This window comes from Parambassis ranga, chromosome 7 (assembly GCF_900634625.1).
Source record: "Parambassis ranga chromosome 7, fParRan2.1, whole genome shotgun sequence".
Classification (NCBI taxonomy): domain Eukaryota; kingdom Metazoa; phylum Chordata; class Actinopteri; family Ambassidae; genus Parambassis; species Parambassis ranga.
Window position 1 is genome coordinate 1,502,318 of NC_041028.1, and position 20,078 is coordinate 1,522,395.

The window sequence follows — 20,078 nt, forward strand, 5'->3', positions numbered from 1 at the left end:
CGCTAGCTGCATTTGCGTTTAGACATGAGCCAGATGTAAGCCGATCCAGCAGGATCCACCTCCGAGAGGTGGATTGAGATCTATCAGGATATATCCGGATACGGCCCGAATCCCGCTCTAACTCTAAGGCCCCATTCACACTGGAGAAAGTCATTCCAGCTAGAGTAGGATTGAGCCCAGACAGCCTTTAAGCTGGATGCGTTCAGGCCTATTTTCAAATCTGGCTAGCACACACTTGTGTCCGCACTCAATCCGGCTTCATCCAGCGTGTTTGCTGTCCTCCAAACCACTAGGTGGCGCCACCTAGATCCACCTCTCGTGGGTGGATCTAGCTGGATTGAAGTCAAACTGGATACTGCCGGATTCGAGGTGAAAAAAAAAGGTGAAAAAAAACATCTGGATAGGCCCGAATCTCGCTTTAGCCAGATTTTTTTCCCCAGTGTGAACGGGGTCAAAGTGGTCACACTCAGATTTATATGTAATTTTAGGTCCTGATATAACGTACCAATACAGATCAGAACTGTTTTTTGTACGCAGACATGTTTATTTCTGCTTTTAAACTGGACATTTTAACATGGCTCTTGTTTTTGGAGCCAGCCCCTAGAGCAGACCTGGGCAAAGTACGGGTCACAAATAAGCATGCAGGTGTATATTTAACTTTTACAAACCCCAATGACCAACTCTCCGACCGATGTGACACCGAGATGCCACCACACATTGGTCTGTGTGAAACACTGCTTACAGTGATGAAAATGTAACAAGAGCATATTTATGTGCCAGTGATCTCCGATTCAATTCATATCATTATTTATGAAACAAATGTGGCCCTTTGCTTTTCTAATGGAAGTCTATGTGGCCCTCGCAAAAAAATAATTGCCCACCCCTGCCCTAGAGGCTGCAGGGTGAACTGCCACAGTGACTCATGTCTCAGCCCCGGAACTGGGTCGAATACCAGAAGGCTCACTGTTGTGAAATGTACTGACTGTAGGAGGTTAAACCGCCGGGAAGAAAAGGAGGCTTACCTCCTTACCCATACTGTAATGCTTCACTGGAATCTGTCATGCCATCAAGATCTGAACTGAAGTGTGATTACTCTCACCTTACAAACGCTGAAACTGTAGTCAAGTGTATTTTTAGTGACACAACGGTTACAAGTTAGGACGCAGCGCTGCTCGTTTTAACCACTTTAGAGTGAACAGAGGTTATGACATGGTTACAAGTGCAGATAATACTGATATTCATTTATATAAATATAAATATATCTATATTTATATTTTATCCGGCTTGAAGATGCAACCTTTCCACACACACACACACACACACACATATAGATAGACACATGTGTGTGAATATATATACACACACACACATATATATATATATATATATATATACACATGTATATATATATATATGCATGTATATGTGTATATATATATATATATATATATGTGTGTGTGTGTGTGTATATATATATATATATGTATGTGTGTATATATATATATATACACACACACACACACACACACACACACACACACACATATATATATATATCCACTCACATCTCTTTTGTATTTAGTGTAAATTGTCATTGTCTCATACATTACGAAGGATCTGATCTGATCTTAGATAGCCGTTGTACCTTTCCTGTTATGTCAGGTGAAACTTGGCATGAGAGGCTTCACCACCCTGCCATCACAGTCCAGGCTTGTAACCATCGTGGGTGTTTGCATGCAATGAAATGTAGTTATTTCAGGTTTGGTCTAAAAATAATCGTATCACTCGAAACGATGACGCCACAGCCGCAGCTTTAGACGCCACGCAGAGGGAGAGCCTGCGAACTTCACACAGAACGGCCCCAGTCAGAACCGAACCTTCCTGCTGTGAGGCCACAGTGAGTCAGCCTCAAGTGGCCACTGGAGGAACTGACCTTTATAACACTTCCTGCTAGCTTTATATTCCAGCCCTCAGAAGGGTGGCTGCTTGTGAATGACACAGATTTGTCCGTTTAAATGATCACTTTGTAGATCAGTTAAGTTGCAATATGCAATATAAAGAACCAAGAACATATTAGAGGAAGCCGAACTGGGCCTCAACACCTCTTGAAGCTGCTGAGGTCAAGTCTGGAAGGTCTGTTCAAGAGCGAGAGAGAGAGAGATTGACAGGTCTTGAAACCAAAAGCAGAAGCTACAGGAGGAACCGCACGCAGGCAGCAGTACGTCATATTTCCTTGCAGCCTTGAAGTTTGGAAAAAACTGACCAACAACTGCAGCTCTCAGTACGACCACTTTAACTTTAATGGTCCGCAGGTTACGTGCTGTGGCCTCAGCCATGATTCTGATGAGATTCCTCCTCGTACCACTGGCCTACAGGGACCAAAGCTGTGTTTGTACCAGGCTGAACACATGTTTATTTCTGCTGTTGGACATTTTAACATAAAGGTCTGTGAGGACTGATTTACATTACCGTTCCAAAGTCTGGGGTCTTCAGGCCAGTTCTACAGCTCCTCTGATCAGCAGAACATCAGCTGTGCTAACATCATTTCACAGGAGTTTTCTAATCATCAATGAGCCTTTTTAACACGATTAGCTAAAACACAATGTAGCATCAGAACACAGGAGTGATGGCTGCTGGGAAAGGGTCTCTGTACACCTTTGTATATGTCCCATTAAAAACTAGAACAGTCATTTACCACATGAACGATGTCTGGACTGTGTGTCTGATTACTTCAATGTTATCTTCATGTATCTTCTTCATGTTTTTTGGAACATAGGTTAACTTTTACCATAGGTTAATGTATTAAGTGGGTGGTGCAAATTAATAAAAGACATGATATCAAATGGCTATGTTTCAGGGAGCTCACTCCTGCATAAAGTACATGACAAAGGACCTACAATAGATCCTTGTGGCACACCGTGGATATCAGACCTATGACAGCTACTATCTATGTGTTACATATGAGTCCGCCTGACTGATGTTGTGATGAACGGGTCCATAGATCTGCTCTGCAGCAGCTTCTCCTGTGATTTTGGCCACAGTGGCCACAGCTGATCGGCCTGTGATTGTTTAAAGAAGAGGAGTCACCATGTGTGTTTACAGCAGCTGTTTTCCAAACACTTGGAAACGGGCCCAGTTTCAGAGGTCAGAGTTTCTGCGAGTACAACTGTGGAAATAACTGATGCAAATGAAGAGCAGTGTTTTGGACTCGACAAACAGCAACAATACAGCCTGCTGCTTTCCGTGTGTGTGTGTGTGTGGGTGGGTGGATGGAGGGATTCCCTGTCTGCATGCATTAAAACTAGAAATGCCTATAACAATACATCAATACAAACACAACTGTACATACATACATATTGTTCCCGCTCTGCGTGCATGTGTCCTTCAAGCAGGATTACAACACCAGAAACACATCACTGTCACTACAACCTAATCATCTATCACTCATCAATCTGCTTTTGTCTGTTTTCAGAACTCTTTGATTTGATCGTTGAAGTTGTTTTAGTTTAGTTTTCTGTAAAAATATCTTCACCTCATCTGTGCTGCTCTGCACTGTGTGTGTTTCAACATACAACCAGCACACACTCAGAGAGGACATGGACACTCAGAGAGAACATGGACACACTCAGAGAGAGGACATGGACACTCAGAGAGAACATGGACACACTCAGAGAGAGGACATGGACACTCAGAGAGAACATGGACACACTCAGAGAGAGGACATGGACACTCAGAGAGGACATGGACACACTCAGAGAGAGGACATGGACACTCAGAGAGGACATGGACACACTCAGAGGACATGGACACACACACAGAGGACAGAGGAGGAACCCGTAAATGACAGCAAGAGATTCTAACAATGATGAAAATGTAACAGCAGCATATTTATAGAGGTAGATACTGTGCGGCTGTGTGGCCCTTTGCTTTTCTAATGGAAGTCTATGACCCCATTCACACTGGGGAAATCAATCCAGCTAGAGCAGGATTTGGGCCGTATCTGGATATATCCTGTTTAGTGTGAACACTGCGAATCCGGCTATATCCAGTTTGATTCTAATCCACCTCTCGGAGGTGGATCTAGCCAGATTGGCTCAAATGTGGCTCAGGTCTGAACGCAAATGCAGCTAGCGAATCCGACTAGCAACGTGATACTTCCGGTTAGCGATGTGCTACTTCCGGTTCACGGGGAGCAACACGGGACAAAAACGCATGCGCACACGAACGTGAACGGATTCTGTATATTACGAGGCGCCACCTAGTGGTTTGGAGGACCGCAAACAAGCCGGATTAAGCTGGATTGAGTGTGGACACGCTTGTGTGATAGCCAGATTTGAAAATAGTATCCAGCTTAAAGACTATCTAGATACAATCCTACTCTAGCTGGATTGACTTTGCAATAATTGCCCACCCCTGGCTTAGAAACTCTATGAAAGGCAACTTTTCCGTTGTTCCTCATCAGTACAGCAGTTTTTCCTTTTTCAGATTGTAACAGTAGCGCATGCAAAGACATGCCAGCATATTTAGCGGCCAAATTAGCCTCATGAGAGATAAAGTCTGACGGTGTTTTGCTAATGATAGCATAAAAAAATGCCAAGCTTAGCCACATAGCTGGAACTTAACCGCACTGTGTTTATGTAATATCCTAAAATTTTGCTAAATTTAGAAAGCTAGCTCCATTGTTTGTTTGTTTGTTTGTTTGTTTGTTTGTTTGTTTGTTTGTTTGTTTGTTTGTTTGATGGTTTGTTGAGCCACAAAGATCAAACAGGAATCCCGGAGCTGTGTGTTCCTGCCACAGACTCCCTGTGGGGCGGAGCTCGGACTGCAGCAGACTTGTTACCACAGGACTTTTGACGCCCACATGTGAGTTCTCTCTTTCACACACACCTCCACTCAGGACTGGAGGTTTCTGCTGTGTGGGTGTTTGTGTAGGCTTTCCCAAACGCATCACGCTCGGTGTTCCCCTATTAATGAGTAAGCTGGAATCCTCATAGTGAAGTTGATGATGCAAATGAAATCAGCTCAGCTGTTTGTGTACATATACACAACCATGTATGGTATGCAGAAATATAATTTAGCAAAAGTCCCAAAAACTGATGGAAAAATGTGGGCAGGATATCCATCCAAAAAATATGTGTAGCCCCAACTCAAAACTGTATGATGATGATATAATGATTTTTACCTGCTCACGGCCGAGAGGGGCTTGAATCATCTTTGTGTGTCTATATATACACAAATATAAACATATATAAACATATATAAACAGCCTGAAGAGCGTGAAGTAAACATACACAATACACACAATACACACAATACACAAGCCGGCATCGGGTCTTTCACACACTTGGCAGCGGCCCACAGCATCCACCTACAGCTGGCTGTGTTCCCCGTGATGCAAATGCGCTCTTTCATCACCGTCGCTGTGCAGGATAAAAAGCCACAAAGGTGTGCAGGGAGACACCAGCGCAGCTCAGCGACACTGATTTTACACACAACACTTCAGCTCCTCACTCCTCACCTACAGCATGGACTTCACTGCTCTTCTGGTCAGTACTGGAAACATCTTATATTTCTCTTAATGTCTTTTTTATATATTGCCTGTTTTTTTTGCACTGAAACTGGATGACGCTTTAATCTCATTGTACTTATAGTGACAATAAAATGCATTCTATCGTATACTGTGAGGCAAAGTGTCAACAAAACCAGATAAATCATGTTTTCTGTCTGTAATGTGTTTCCTTCCAGCTCCTTCTGGGCCTGATGGGGACGGCGTGCTGCAGCCACTCACACTGTGAATCTTCCTGTGTGGATGTGGGCACTCACCCGAACTTCAAGCCTCCATCCTTCAAACATGTGTCAGACCTTTGGAACTCCTCAGTTGCACCCTGGACCTATAAGTGAGTTTCAAATGTCATTGATCTGTGGTACAGGTCTTTGGGTTCTAGCTTGATTTGGATGTGATCAAATCTTTTTTTTTCTGTCTTAGGGAAACTACTTTTAAGGATGGCCAAATTCCCACAACGACTGAGACAGCAGTGTGCACCAAATGCAGCATCGAGGGCATGAGACCCATGCCAATCTACTTCCAGGTCTGGATCTTCCAGCAGATTTTTAAAGGCTCAGTTGCTCACTGGTGCATGTGCCCCATCGAACTGACTGTCGGGTGCACCTGTGTAAACAACAGAAGAAGACGCAGGAGATCTGTGGCGTAGTTCTTCTCTACTTCTTCTGTGTTTCTGCTCTTTTGTAGTTTTGGTGAAGGGGAGTGTATTTATTTATTTATACACAGGTAGATAATAGAATGATTATATGTCTGTTTCAGAATGAAAGTGGACATTATTCATAGTATTCAGATTTATTATTTTGTTTTTTACATGTGATAAAACTTTATAAGTTTTCATATGTTTGGCTGTGTCAGAGCCACATAAGTCCCATTTTGTGGGAGTACATGATTACATATACTGTATAATCGGAAATATCAGTGGTGTTTTCAATATATTTCTGTTTGAAATGATGTTAAAATTGTTTTCTTTTAATAAAACAAATGTTTGTTACCATTATATTTAGACTGTTTTTTCTTTTGATATCACTTACATTTGTTCTGGGACTGGACGAGCCTGACATGAATCAGGTAGTTTGTCAAGGGTCCCACAGCCATTTCTACACGGGAATAAAATACTGTCATAAAAAAAGCATTTTTTTCATGGGAAAAATATTTCCTTTTATTTTCTAATGCTAACTGCACAGTATCATATCATGTATCATGTCTTTGTTTTATATATAACCTTTTTTCCACCTCTGCAGAACAAAACAAAAATCTGTTAGAACTTGTCCAAATACTTTTAGCTGTAATAAAATATCCAGCAGGTGGCGACAAACACAGACTGAGACATATTTTTTTACTTCCGGGTGTGCAGCTCTTCCTTTCCTGTCGGCCATTTGTCGTATACGGTGGGTTCCTGTCGAGCTCTCGTGTTATAAATGTCTAAAAGACGGCTTAAATTGATACATGGGCTCGGTCTTCTTGACATTTCTGCAAGTTAATGTTACCGTGTGGTGGTAGTTGATGTGTAGATGTGGTTTTGTTGTAGGAATTGTGTATAAATATCGTAAAGCGGTCGGGTGTGTGAGCAGCCACATGCGGCCGTGAAGACCGTCTTAGCATGCTAACGGAGTACCTAGCTAGCAAGCTATCGCTGTGGACACTGCTGATTTTGTCTTGTTGACTGTAACAAACGTCACTTATCTTGATCTGTTAAGTGAATTGTAATGTGTTTCCTTCTATCATGCTGTGTTAGAAACGTGAAACTTTTAAACCTCCCATAATTTGGTGGACATTTTTTCACGTGTTAGCTAAAATGCTAGCATAGTTGATGTAGACAGATTCGTTAGCACCCGGCTAACAGCGTCTGATGTGCGTTTGGTTTTCTCTTTTTGTTCCAGATTTGTAGGCGACCACCTGTACAACCTGTAAACATGCAGAACGATGCTGGTGAATTTGTGGACCTTTACGTGCCACGCAAATGGTGAGCGTTAAAAAAATGCTAGCTCCTTCAGTGACCTGAGGGTTAACTAATGACAGATGATTACTGCTTATAATATACTTGTTTTATTATTATTTTTAATGCAACATCTGTCCAACATAACAATAAAGTGTGAGCTGCTGATAAATAAAACTTGTTTGTTTGCTGCAGCTCTGCTAGCAACAGAATCATTGGAGCCAAGGACCATGCCTCCATCCAGATCAACATTGCTGAGGTAACAAGAACATTTTTTAAATAATTAGAACAGAAACACAAAAGTCCATCAGTGTGTCTGGACTGGCAACGTTATTACACATTGTAAGGATGTTAAATATTTGACTAATATCAATGTTTTTTGTGGAATATATTAATAAATATATATTTATAAGCAGATGCAACAACTTTTTTTTCTGCTGGTGTTCTGAAACAGTGTGAACATCTGTAACCGTAGCCCCTAACATTAAAAAAGGATAGTATTGATTAGTTGTCTAATAAAATGTTCACCGTCCCTAGAGAGGCAAGACACGAAACCTTTTTGTGACTGTGCATATTTAACCCCAGAGTGCTACGAATGTGTTTGCATGTATCCATCCTTCATATCAAAATCATCAAATAAATAGAATTGCTTAAGATATTTTTGTCCTTTTAAGGATAAAACTTCATGTCCCATGGTGCCGTTAGGTGGGAAAGAGAGTGTGTTTTTTTTTGTTGTATTCATGTTGAATTGATGAAGACAGAGGGAAAGAAAGCAGAGAAGACAATGGTGACAGCAAGATTTTCTATACATATCTCATAAAGGTGCCTCAGAGTAGAAGAGAAAAAAAATGACTTTAATCAGCAGTGCATCATCAGTTAGTAGCAGTTACTTGAACATTTTGCGGCCTGTTGGCTGCCCTCAGTCGGTTTGTGACACATGATCCATTATTTCGATCTGCTTTGTGTATAGTTCACAACAAACAGCTCGGTGTTGTGTATAAAATTTGCATGGAGCTGGTCGTTTTACTAAACCACAGCAGCGCTGTTCACAGTTTAAGGAAAAAAGTGTCCGTCATGGTGAAGCTGGAGGAGCTTAGTCATCATACGGCGTCCACAGCTTGGAGACCGACTGCGAGTGGAATGTTTATCAGAGCTTACTGGTCCAAAACAGAAACATATCAGGCTTCGACTGCTAAAGATAGACAGGCGGTAGATGTTATCCACAAAGCGTTTGTTACCGGCTGCACACACATGACGTTTGTTCAGTTTAATTAATTTCCATACAGTATGAAAATAAAACAGATTTTCATATGACTCAGAAAAAAGTGGCAAACAGTGAATACCTGCTTAATTTCCCCACAGGGATTAATAAAGTTAATCTTAAAGCATAACAAACGGATAAATAGTGGAAAATATAAGGCTGTAAGCAGACTATGACTTAACGTTCATGTGTGATATAAGACGTTCTCAGGTAAAGATAAGTGTGGCTTATGGGTCCTGTTTGCAGCCGGAGGTTAAATATTCTGTTTCTTTTTCAGGTTGACAAGGTGACTGGTCGCTTCAATGGTCAGTTCAAGACCTACGCCATCTGTGGTGCCATCCGCAGAATGGTGAGTCTGCTCTACTCTCCCTGTGCACATCTGTCCAGATTAACTGTTTAAGTGTTTGTTCTGTAATCTAAACACTCTTATCTCGTGACATTAGAGGCTTTTCACTGTGTTTGAATGCAGTATTGACCCAGCAGTGTGCAGGGTTCCTGACAGACATCCTATGAATGAGCTTACCTTTGAATAATTAAGTTTTTATTTACTCCTGCAGGGTGAGTCTGATGACTCCATCCTGAGGCTGGCAAAGAACGACAGCGTTGTTGCAAAGTAAGAACCTCAAACCTCCTCGGCCATGTCTATTAAAGAGTGTAACAGCTGCTTTTGAGTTTTCATTGATCACTGGACAAAGGGTGAAGCACTGTAGTAGTATGGATTTTATACTTAATCATATTTGATCTTTTCACCCGATGATTAATCCAGTTAAATGATCTCCTCTCTTCTGACACATCTGAGCATAGAAAATATCTCCTCAGGGTTTCATAACTGATTTATTTTGGTTGGGGGGGGGGGGGGGGGGGGGGGTTCATCGCTGAGTCTTTAGTAAAAGTCATCTTTAAACCAGAGTCTGCACGATCGGCTTTAAAAGGGTGAAGCTGCGTCGTCGCTCTAACGTCTTGTTTTCTTTTGCAGGAACTTCTAAATGTGACGTTGGAGCTGTGGAAACTTTGTAAAATAAAATTGGGGGAAAAAAATCAATGGCTGCGAGTTGTTTTCATGACTTTAACTAATAAAAAGGGAGAAGATGATGTCGCAGGTCACTGATGAACTCGTCTCATAATGAAGCCGGCCATGATATGCATAGAGCAGAATATCTCAATCCTACACCAGCTAATAGAATAGAAAATACTTTATTCATCCCAAGCTGGGAAGTTTCACTGTTGCAGCAGCCAAATACAGAAACTCAAGCAAACCAAAAAAATAACAAATATACCTCTAATGGTAAAAATTAAACAGTATAAACATTATTTACAGCAAGATAAAAAAATAAACATAGGTGCAGAAGCAAAATGTGCAGTTTGTAATGCAGGTATACATGAATCGGATTGTGCAATTTGGTATGAAATGATATGATCTACAAGAACAAAGTGTGCAATTTGAAAGTAAGAAAACCTAAACCTTGTGCAGAACGTGTCCCTTACAGCAGTGAGTCTGTTATCTCTGGCACAGAGAGGAGGTGTTGTACAGTCTTACAGCATGAGGCAGGACAGATTTCCTGTAGCGTTCTGTGACAGTGAAGCTGTCTGAGCCTTTTGGAAAAGGCGCTCCGCTGTCTGTCCAGTACAGGGAGGAGAGGGTGGTCGGGGAGGTCCATGATGGATCACAGTTTGTTCAGTGTCCTCCTCTCCACCACTGCTTCAAAGGTCTCCTGTCTGCAGCCAATGAAAGAGCCGGCCTTCAGTGTGTTCAGTCTGTTGGTGTCACTGGCTGCAATGCTGCCCCACAGAGGAGAACAGAGTGCTGCACCAACCGGCTGGTAAAACATCTCCAGCATCTTGCTGCACACGTTGAAGGAGCTCAGCTTCCTCAGGAAGTGCAGTCTGCTGCAGGCCTTCTTGTACACAGCTGGGCTGTTGGTCCTCCAGCTCAGTCTGCTGTCGATGGTCACTCCCAGGCACTTGTACTCCTCTACCATCGCCACATCCCTTACCCAGGATGCAAAGGGCCTGCGATGCTGTTCCCTTCTTCCTGAAGTCAATACAATGTTAACCCTCATGTGTTGTTCGGGACATTTTTGTCCTCTGAGAGAAATTTTTCTGTTTATTTTGGCCATAACTTTGTCAATATGTGGACAAATTGAATCATTTTTCCTCAATAAGCTTAATTTTACATAAACTATTTTACATAAAATTTTAAAATTTTTCATAGGTCAACGGTACACTGTGGGCAAATTTTACCCCCTAATGTGTTGTTCGGGGACAAAAACGTCCCCTAACTTTAACGGTTTTAAAAATATATCAGATAAATATTTTTTTGAATTTTTTTGCATAGACCTTTTAATTAACTTCAGTTCTAATCAACAGTAGTGAAAAAATCATTTTCCCCCAGGATTTTAACCCTTTAATCACCAATTTCATAAGGGGTGGTGCTGAAAATTGAAAAAAAAAAACACAAAATGGCTCATTTTTAATAGAAAAGGTGAATGTGGACTGGATTCTTTTGAACCTTTATTACAGTCTTGGTCATGTCAAACATCAGTAAAAAAATTGACTTTATTGCATTATTAGTTTTTGCACAGCACTGGATTTTCTTTTTTCTCCCATTTTGTCCCATAGACTTACATTATAAACACACTTTTTTTGACTGCACAGCCATGGCACTACATAATCATGCATTCTTGATTGTTGGTGGTTTACCCTGTTGGTAGGAGGTAACATTTGTGATTTTTACAGTTAACAACTTAATTACCATATTAACCCTTTACCTGCAGGCCTGTGCTCATGTACTGTAGTTTCTGGCTTGTATATGGAGTTATAGGGAGTATTTTAGCACATAATTGTGTGTCTACACACTGTGTGTGTATGTTAGAGAGGAAGAGAGCCATTTGCACACTGTCAGGGAAGGAAAGTCAGGAAAATAAAGTTACTAAGTAAGTGAAGTGTACCTAATTCAGACGTACAACGGCGATGCATAAGCATGTAAAATGAAAACATCCAGGAGTTCTGGCGTCTGAAGTTGTGGATGGGTAAAATAGCTGTTTTTTTTTTTTTTTTTTAGCTTTCGGAAAACACGTCCTCCAGTAGAGTGACTTTACTTTTAGGTTAGTGTCTCAGTTGAGATCACTGAATTAGTCTAAGTGAGGTCTAAGTGCCCCTTTTCCATGGTGTGTTGCGCTCCACACGACCATACGTACATGTGCATGTTACTAAATAGACACCATAGATAGATAACTTGATAACATAATAAATAATCATTGACTAACCAAATCTAATCTACAGTTTAGTCCCCTACTAAAATTAGTATTAAAAGTAGTTTAGTAAAGTAAAGTAAAGTAAATTTGTTGCAGCCCTAAAAGTAAGTGCCGGGCCCTTTGATGCTGAGAGGTTCAGAATAAGCAAAACAAAAACACTAGTGGACTTGCATGCATCCTCCTGGTCATTTAATGGTGACAAGAGCAGCAAGCAGCATGAAGAGAGGATTCACCTGTGCATGAGTGAAGGATTCACTTGTGAACGAATGAAGGATTCGCTTGTGAACAAGTGACGGATCTACTTGTGCAGCCTTCACAGCTTCACAGCCTGGCCCTTCATAGAGCCAGGCTGCACAATCATTTCCAGAGATTGTGCACAAGTGAATCCTCTCTTCATGTTGCTTTCTGCTCTTCTCACCATCAAATGACCACAAGGTCACATGTAAGACCACTTGCCTTTTTGTTTTGTTTAGTCTGCACCTGTAGACATCAAAGGGCCACACGTGCATAGCAACACTTTCTTTGTTTTTGTTTACTATGAAGACTCTGTGGTTGTGTGTACTCACAGACAACAAGATCAGTGTGCAAATGGCTCTCTTCCTCTCTAACATACACACACAGTGTGTAGACACACAATTATGTGCTAAAATACTCCCTATAACTCCATATACTTAAGCCAGAAACTACAGTACATGAGCACAGGCCTGCAGGTAAAGGGTTAATATGGTAATTAAGTTGTTAACTGTAAAAATCCCAAATGTTACCTCCTACCAACAGGGTAAACCACCAACAATCAAGAATGCATGATTATGTAGTGCCATGGCTGTGCAGTCAAAAAAAGTGTGTTTATAATGGAAGTCTATGGGACAAAATGGGAGAAAAAAGAAAATCCAGTGCTGTGCAAAAACTAATAATGCAATAAAGTCAATTTTTTTACTGATGTTTGACATGACCAAGACTGTAATAAAGGTTCAAAAGAATCCAGTCCACATTCACCTTTTCTATTAAAAATGAGCCATTTTGTGTGTTTTTTTTTTCAATTTTCAGCACCACCCCTTATAAAATTGGTGATTAAAGGGTTAAAATCCTGGGGGAAAATGATTTTTTCACTACTGTTGATTAGAACTGAAGTTAATTAAAAGGTCTATGCAAAAAAATTTCAAAAAAATATTTATCTAATATATTTTTAAAACCGTTAAAGTTAGGGGACGTTTTTGTCCCGAACAACACATTAGGGTAGTGTTTGCGAACAATGCATGAGGGTTAAATTACATAAAATTACTATTGCTATTTAATTTATTTAGTTTGTTTTCCTTCCAAAACATTGAGCCAATCTTGCTGTCACATATTGTGGCCAGCAGGGGGAAGCATTGGATAAATAAAGTTCAGCATCTGGATTTACTGCGTAACAACATTAAAAGCAAGCATTAAATAATCTGGACTATATTCCCATTGGATATTTTATACTGTAGTTTAAAATAATCCATTTTATTTGTTGCTTAGTATTACTATAGTTGTGTATTTACTGATATCTAAAACCAGACATTTATATAAACAGTTTCTTTTCTTCTTCTATGTTTTTGAGTTTAGAGTTCCTTCATTTTCTTCCATTTCCAAATTTGCGGAACAGCGCCCTCTTTAAATATGACTTTTAATTACTGTCGATGTGTGTGGTGAAATGCGGTATTGCACCCTAGATAAAACGAGCGACTACTTACCGAGAGGCAGGTGAAAAACTTTTTATCTGATTTAAAATTAATATGTCGTCGAGGCGTGTTGCAGACAGCAGTAACTTGTAGGTTTTTACTCAATTAAAAAATTAAAAAATTCAAACAAAACACCAGGGGGAGCTACTATCGTAGCCGCGCTAACTGCTAACGACCATAGCTAATGCTACTGTGTAGTTAAGCTAGCAGGATGCCAAAGCGAAATTCGGACTATTTAAAAAAGGTAAAATAGTTGTACCAACTTTTAAATGTTCGATAAAGTTCCATTTGTTTCTTAAATACATTTTTTGTGTGTTTAAAAAGTTTGGAATTTTGTTTGTTGTTGTTTTTCGCACCCTTCTTAAATTAGCCAAAACATCAATGGACGTCTGCACGGTAAGAAAACACCTACAGATCAGGTCAGTCTGAAACACACGTGGTTACAAAAGTGTGTTAAAAAAAAAACACACATATAATAAATAAATAATAAATGACAAGATGCTGATTTCCATTTAATTCCACAGTATTAGGTGCAGTTGGTGTGCTCTTCCTGCTGCTTCTACCTGCACCACCTGGCCTTCAAAGACCGAGCGAGCAGATGACACACCGGTCAAAGTGGGAATAACAGGGCAAGGTGAAGGAACACTGAGATTATGGTGGTCATTTAGGATCAGAGTGGTGTGGAGGTGATGGGCCGGTGGTGTGTGAGAGCGGTCCCAGGACATCTTTAAACTCACACTGCCTCAGTGATAGCTGTCATCAGCTGCTACTTTACTGCTTTGTTCCCACACATTCTCCTTCTTCTTCCCCCTTCCCTTCCCTTCAGGTGTGTTGCAGGGCAGAGCGCAGTATGTCATCATCACCTCCCCTCCTCACTCCTTCCCTTGCTGGATTTCTCCCAGTGGGCCTAGATGGGCTCTGCACAGAGGTATGTGCTTCACCATTGACATCGACTGAAACATACACAGTAGCCGTAATTTGCTCACTGACACTGAAATATTCCTGAAATGTACAAGTCTGTAGGCTTGTAGCTGAAATACAACTGGCTTATCTATGTAATCATACAGTCTCATTAAGTTGCACCCTCCTCAGTTTCTCTTCACTCACCTTCCCAGGTGAAATGACAGACTCCAGTGAATGTGCACTTTGTGTTCTTGGGCCTGGCTTGAGGAAAAACTCACAAGATTCAAACCTCCTCTTTGTCTGAGCGCCCGATTCAAGGATCATCAGAGATTTTTTTGTTAGATCAAAAAGGAAAACGGGGGTTTACATGAATTCTACTATTCTGAGTAAGGAATAATGGGCGACCTTAAAAATATGTCAGCAGATCTTTGACATCTCTGTTTGCAGCCAAACTCTTGGATCTGAATGAACGTGGTGTTTCTGAGCCTGTGGCAGGGAGCGCCTGGCGAGTCACAGCTCGCCAAGCAATGATCTGAACATGAAGGGCTGGAAACCCCTCATACTCCCCCCTACTTATACCCCGCTGAACCCCTTCACCTGGCGCCCCTGCATACCTTTGACACACACAAAGAATGCAGTGTTTCAGCCTCGGCCAATATCATCTAAGGGCAGAACTTCAGTGTAATAGCAAATTCTTTTGTTTAGGTTTATTGAAGCTGTGTTTCCTACAAGCTGGAATGTGTGTTGTTAATTGAAACAGGTCTTATTATACTGATGTTCAGCTTTTACTTTTAAAGCCAGGCTGGGCAGTTTCTTTTACTACAGTTCCTTTAAAGGCCACTAGATGGCAGCTGAAACAGACTAATATAAGGTGAACAGGTGTTTTTTAATCAGAGGGTGCTCTGAATAAGAGTTTAATTTCTCTTTGTATTTCCTTTGCTGTGTTTTGTGACACTATCCGAGTTATCTGTGACTTTCAACATTCCACCACGTCACTCATCCCCTCATGCCTCTCTCTCTTTCTCTCTATCGTTCCATCTCTCTCTCACTCGTCCTTTTGTCCCCCTTTAGAAGCAGCCCGGCTCGTCTCTTTGTCCCCTTTCAGACGCCAGCAGACTTCAAAGTAGGAAGCATCTATTAAAGGGAAAGGAGGTGAAAGAGACACTGGTGAGAGAGAGAGAGCGAGCAGACAGGTCAGAGGGTGTGTGGGCCAAGGCTGCAGTTTAACGTAAAGTTAATCCACACTGAAAACAGTTTGTGTCGCTTTAACATGCTGAAAAAGTTATAATGGATAATTATGACAACACAAAGTTGTTTGACGAGCCGGCAGCACACTAATGACAGATATTTATTCATGTTTTATGCAACTGTAAATATCAAAATGTTCAACTAATGTCTGTAGACTATGATCATGATCAGGTCTCCCAAATTAACACATTTATAATATAATATTAAAAGAGCTAAACTTACTATTTTAGACTATTTTAATTATATTTTCTATTTAATATTAGAGCCAACACAGCACATTTTGAGATTCGGAGATGACCATGAACTGATCAGGGAGGGTGTCCTGACTGTGTTTTATTCAGTTCTGGACAGAAGACCTTAAGGTTTTCTTTAGGGATGGCAGAACTAGAATCACGAACAACAAAAGTGGGAGAGCAGCAGAGAGAGGAGAGGAGAGGGCCCACCACGAGTGTGTGTGTTTTGTCGAAGCAGACAAAGAGAAGGGCATGTATATACCTGCCTCTCACCCAAACCTTAGTCTGCTGACAACCCAAAACATCCCCTCCCTGCCCCACAGCACTTCAAACACATCCGCCCCCAGCACCGTGTCATTTATGTGAAGGTGTGTGTGTGTGTGTGTGTGTGTGTGTGTGTCCATCCTATCTTATGGAGGATGAGAGTTGGAGCATCTGCGGAATGCAGTGATTAAGATAAAACAGTGTTTACTCAATACTGGGAAGATGAGAACTGTTGGGGTGTGTGTGTGTGTTTAATATAATGATAAGAAATTAACAACGTTTTGATTAAAAACAGACTTTGACAGATTCTAATTTGGCTCTAATTTGAGAAAGCAGGACGTTCAGAGTTGCTAGAATAGTCTGGTTGGATGAAGCAGCTTCGCCAGAATATCATACAGGCGCTGCCATATTTCAAAGAAGAGACACATCTTGGAGCCAGAGTCTGGTCTGTAGAGGTCAAGAGGTGGATTGTTGCTGTCCCACCCAAACACTCAGAGTTTGGCTGGTCTGCTGACTGCTGACCATGACATCACCTTCTCCATCTCTAGCCAACAGTAGCTAATGATGTACAAACATATTCAAATGTGATCTAACTAGTCATAAAGCATGCCTGGTGGTGGGTTTAGGACCTGCACTGCAGCCAGCCGTCAGATGTTTTGGTCTCACTTTTGTGGCGCTGTCATGGCGTCCATCTTCATATAGAGTCTCTGATGAGTTAGATCCAACATTAACAAGTTTTTTACCCAATAAAGTTTCAGCTGAGGATATATCCCATCATGCATTGCATCAAACAACCAGCTGAAAGCTAGTGGCTCGTGGGACAGAAAGGAATCGGTGATAATGCTTTCCAAATGAGCTCTAAATAAGGCTTCACTTCACTTCTTGGCCAGATTTCCTGGTTGCTGCTCACTTCCCTCTCCTCCTCTCCTCCTCTCCTCCTCTCCTCCTCTCCTCTCCTCCTCTCCTCCTCTCCTTCCTGTCTGCCATTCAGGCTTTTTTCCTTTTCTTTCAAATCCCAACCTCTTCATTTCTCTGTGTGTGGATCGGCAGGGGGTAAGTGGGTTCAATTGATGGAACAGTTAGCAGTTGCCACGACAACAAGTGACCTACCCCTCACTTTTCCTTTGGTCTCCGTGGTAACTAGGAAGTAGATTAGTTATAGAGTTCAGAGAAAAGGAGCAGATTAGTGAGGTGAAACGACGAGGCCTCTTTCTTCCTCTCTCATTTTTTTTCTTCCTCTGATCCTTGTTTGCTTTTCCTCAGTGGAAGGCGACACCGATCAGTTTCAAAGTCCTGCGCTCTTCTTTGCCGTCTGTCTGTCCTTCCCCTGGTTTTCTGTTGCACTTAAGGCTGTAGTCCTCTCTCCACTAGTGCTCATCAGGTCAGGTTCTTGTTGCTAATAGCTCGTCTAGCGTGTCTTTTCCTGTTCTGGGTTTTTTTTACTCAGTCTTAAATTGATTATTAAAACAATCCATTGTTTAATAAGTGAGTTTATGGTCAACAGTTAGCCCAGAGCTAATGCTAACCACAGAATTGTCTTCTGTGTGACCTGAGAACCTGCAAACATCCTGTGGAATGTTCTAGTGTGTCAGTGAATGAAGCTTTCCTGTATTAACACACTGCCTCGAGACTCATTTAAACTACAGGAGGTCACTGACCCCTGTGTGTAGGTCTGTGAGTGTGAGAGAGAGTGGGTGTGTTTATGTGTATGCTTGTATTCCTCAGTTTGTCAGGACATATATCTGCTTTATGTTAGGCTACAATTGTTAGTATATCAGAATAAGTCAGTGATTCCTAAGGGTATAAGAAGTGTGTGTGTGTGTTTCAGAGAGAGGGACAGACCGCAGTTCAGAGGTCAGAGTTCAGCATGTGTTGCACAGACGATGGAGGAAGTGGATGTGTGACATTGGTAGACAGCACACACACATCACAGCCAGTCAGCCTCCATGCTGATCCATCAGCAGAGTTCAAACATCATTGTCAAATGTAAAAGTCTGAGAGTTTTACTCTGACTCACCTGTGCAGCTGTTATCTGTGTGTGTGTGGAGGAGCTCTTTCATCTTCTAAAGTGGTTCCTGTAGCTTAATTAGATGGCTGTGCCCCAGAGTCCATGAGAAAAATAAACACACGCACACACACGCACACACACACGCACACACACGCACGCACGCACACACACACACACACACACACGCACACACACACAGCTGCTCAGGTGTTTCCTTTGTTGACGTACCAAACCAGAAATCTAACTGTTCATTCAGTTGCCTCATAGACTCTTTACTCTGTGAGGCTAACATAAGACGCTAACATGTTCACAGTGCTAACATGCTGATGCTAAGCAGGTGTGATGTTTACCACCCAGATTCATCTGTATCAGGTTTTATAAAAACATCCACCTATTATTTAACAGGTCACTAGTTGGTTGGCTCCACAAAGACAAACGTATTGATGCCGTATTGAATATTGATTTAATCGTTTGTGTTGCATTCGGTGTTGCAAAGGTACAGATTCAGGAAATCCTTGAAACGATGCCTGACTTTGTAATGACGTGTGTTTTAGTTAAAAAGTGAAAAATGTGTCATTACTGCTGCTGCTGTTGTGGTGAAGCTGCTGAGCTGTGTGGCTTCCTATAAAGACGCGGTAATCATCAGCTCCCTCATCCTGTCTTCCATCTGTGAGGGGAGAAAAGACAAACGAGTATTTTTCACAACTTCTAGTGTTAACCTGAGTTCATTCAGCCTTCCTCACACATTTCTGCTCCGACAGAGACAGAAAACAGACAGAAAAGCTCATTCAGAGGGAAGACGGCAGCTCCCGATGAACTCAGACGGAAGTCTCAGCAGGGATGGAGCCTTTTTCTGCTGTGACAGGAACGATTTAGAGTTCAAGAGAGCATGTGTGGAGATGGAATACTGAGTCTGAAACCGAGCCACACACGGGCTGACAGCAGCCACACAAGAGTCTGTAAGAGACAGTCTGACAGCTCCCAGGGAGAAAGACGAGATTACAGCAGGACGGAGGGACAGAGGAGGACGGATTATAACCACAGAAGAAGAATGACAGGCTGCATGCTGAATCTCTTAAACTCCTACTGTGTTCCACTAACACGGAGAGCTGTCGGGTAAATATGATGCTACACAGTGTTCAGACTGTTTTCAAATCTGACATCAGGGTCCATTTAAAGCTCGTTTCCTCTTCAGCACCGCCTGTTTGGAACTCATGTCACGTGAGTCCACCTGTTATCACCTGAGCAAAGTTCTCAGATCAGAGGTAGATCACCTGCCGACTCACCCAGGCGGAATGTGAGATTAGGACTGAAAGCTCCAGAAAACACTGAGGAATCATTCAGGAAGAGACGGAGCTGTTGTTTGATTTGTTTCTGTGCCTCAGGCATCCAGGCGTCTTCTGTTCCGCCTCGTCCAGAGTGTTAGGTCAGTGTGTGTTTCCATCACCTGCCGCGCTGCCACCTGTGTTGCAGGAGATTCAACTTTTTGTGAAGTCAGAAGGTCCAGATCTCTGACTTTTAGCAATAATTCGGAGATTAAAGTCAGAACCCTGACTCAAATCTCTCCAAGATTCTTTTCTCACGATTAAAGATCAAAGTTTAAAGCATCCAGAGATGAGACATAGACCCCAGAAAAATGGCAGAACTCTTAAAGCCCGACTTTAATCTCAGAATGTTGAGACACAAACTCTGAATTTTATGG

At 41.7% G+C, this 20,078-nt stretch overlaps 1 protein-coding gene across 1 annotated transcript; it reads left to right on the plus strand.

The window, feature by feature from the left end:
• The first annotated feature begins 6,917 nt into the window (after positions 1–6,917).
• On the plus strand, positions 6,918–9,802 carry rps21 (ribosomal protein S21). The gene is made up of 6 exons (XM_028408847.1): positions 6,918–6,951; positions 7,444–7,526; positions 7,695–7,758; positions 9,038–9,109; positions 9,318–9,373; positions 9,737–9,802. Exons 2-6 carry the CDS (start codon positions 7,477–7,479, stop codon positions 9,744–9,746), a joined length of 252 nt encoding a protein of 83 aa, XP_028264648.1. The 5' UTR covers positions 6,918–6,951; positions 7,444–7,476; the 3' UTR covers positions 9,747–9,802.
• The last annotated feature ends 10,276 nt before the right edge of the window (positions 9,803–20,078 follow it).

Bases quoted from the DNA above. Each gene is read 5' to 3' on its own strand.
- rps21 (XM_028408847.1), top strand. From the start codon at position 7,477: ATGCAGAACGATGCTGGTGAATTTGTGGACCTTTACGTGCCACGCAAA. The intron at 7,527-7,694 runs GTGAGCGTTAAA...TGTTTGCTGCAG, and splicing joins CTTTACGTGCCACGCAAATG to CTCTGCTAGCAACAGAATCA. The intron at 7,759-9,037 runs GTAACAAGAACA...TTTCTTTTTCAG, and splicing joins TCCAGATCAACATTGCTGAG to GTTGACAAGGTGACTGGTCG.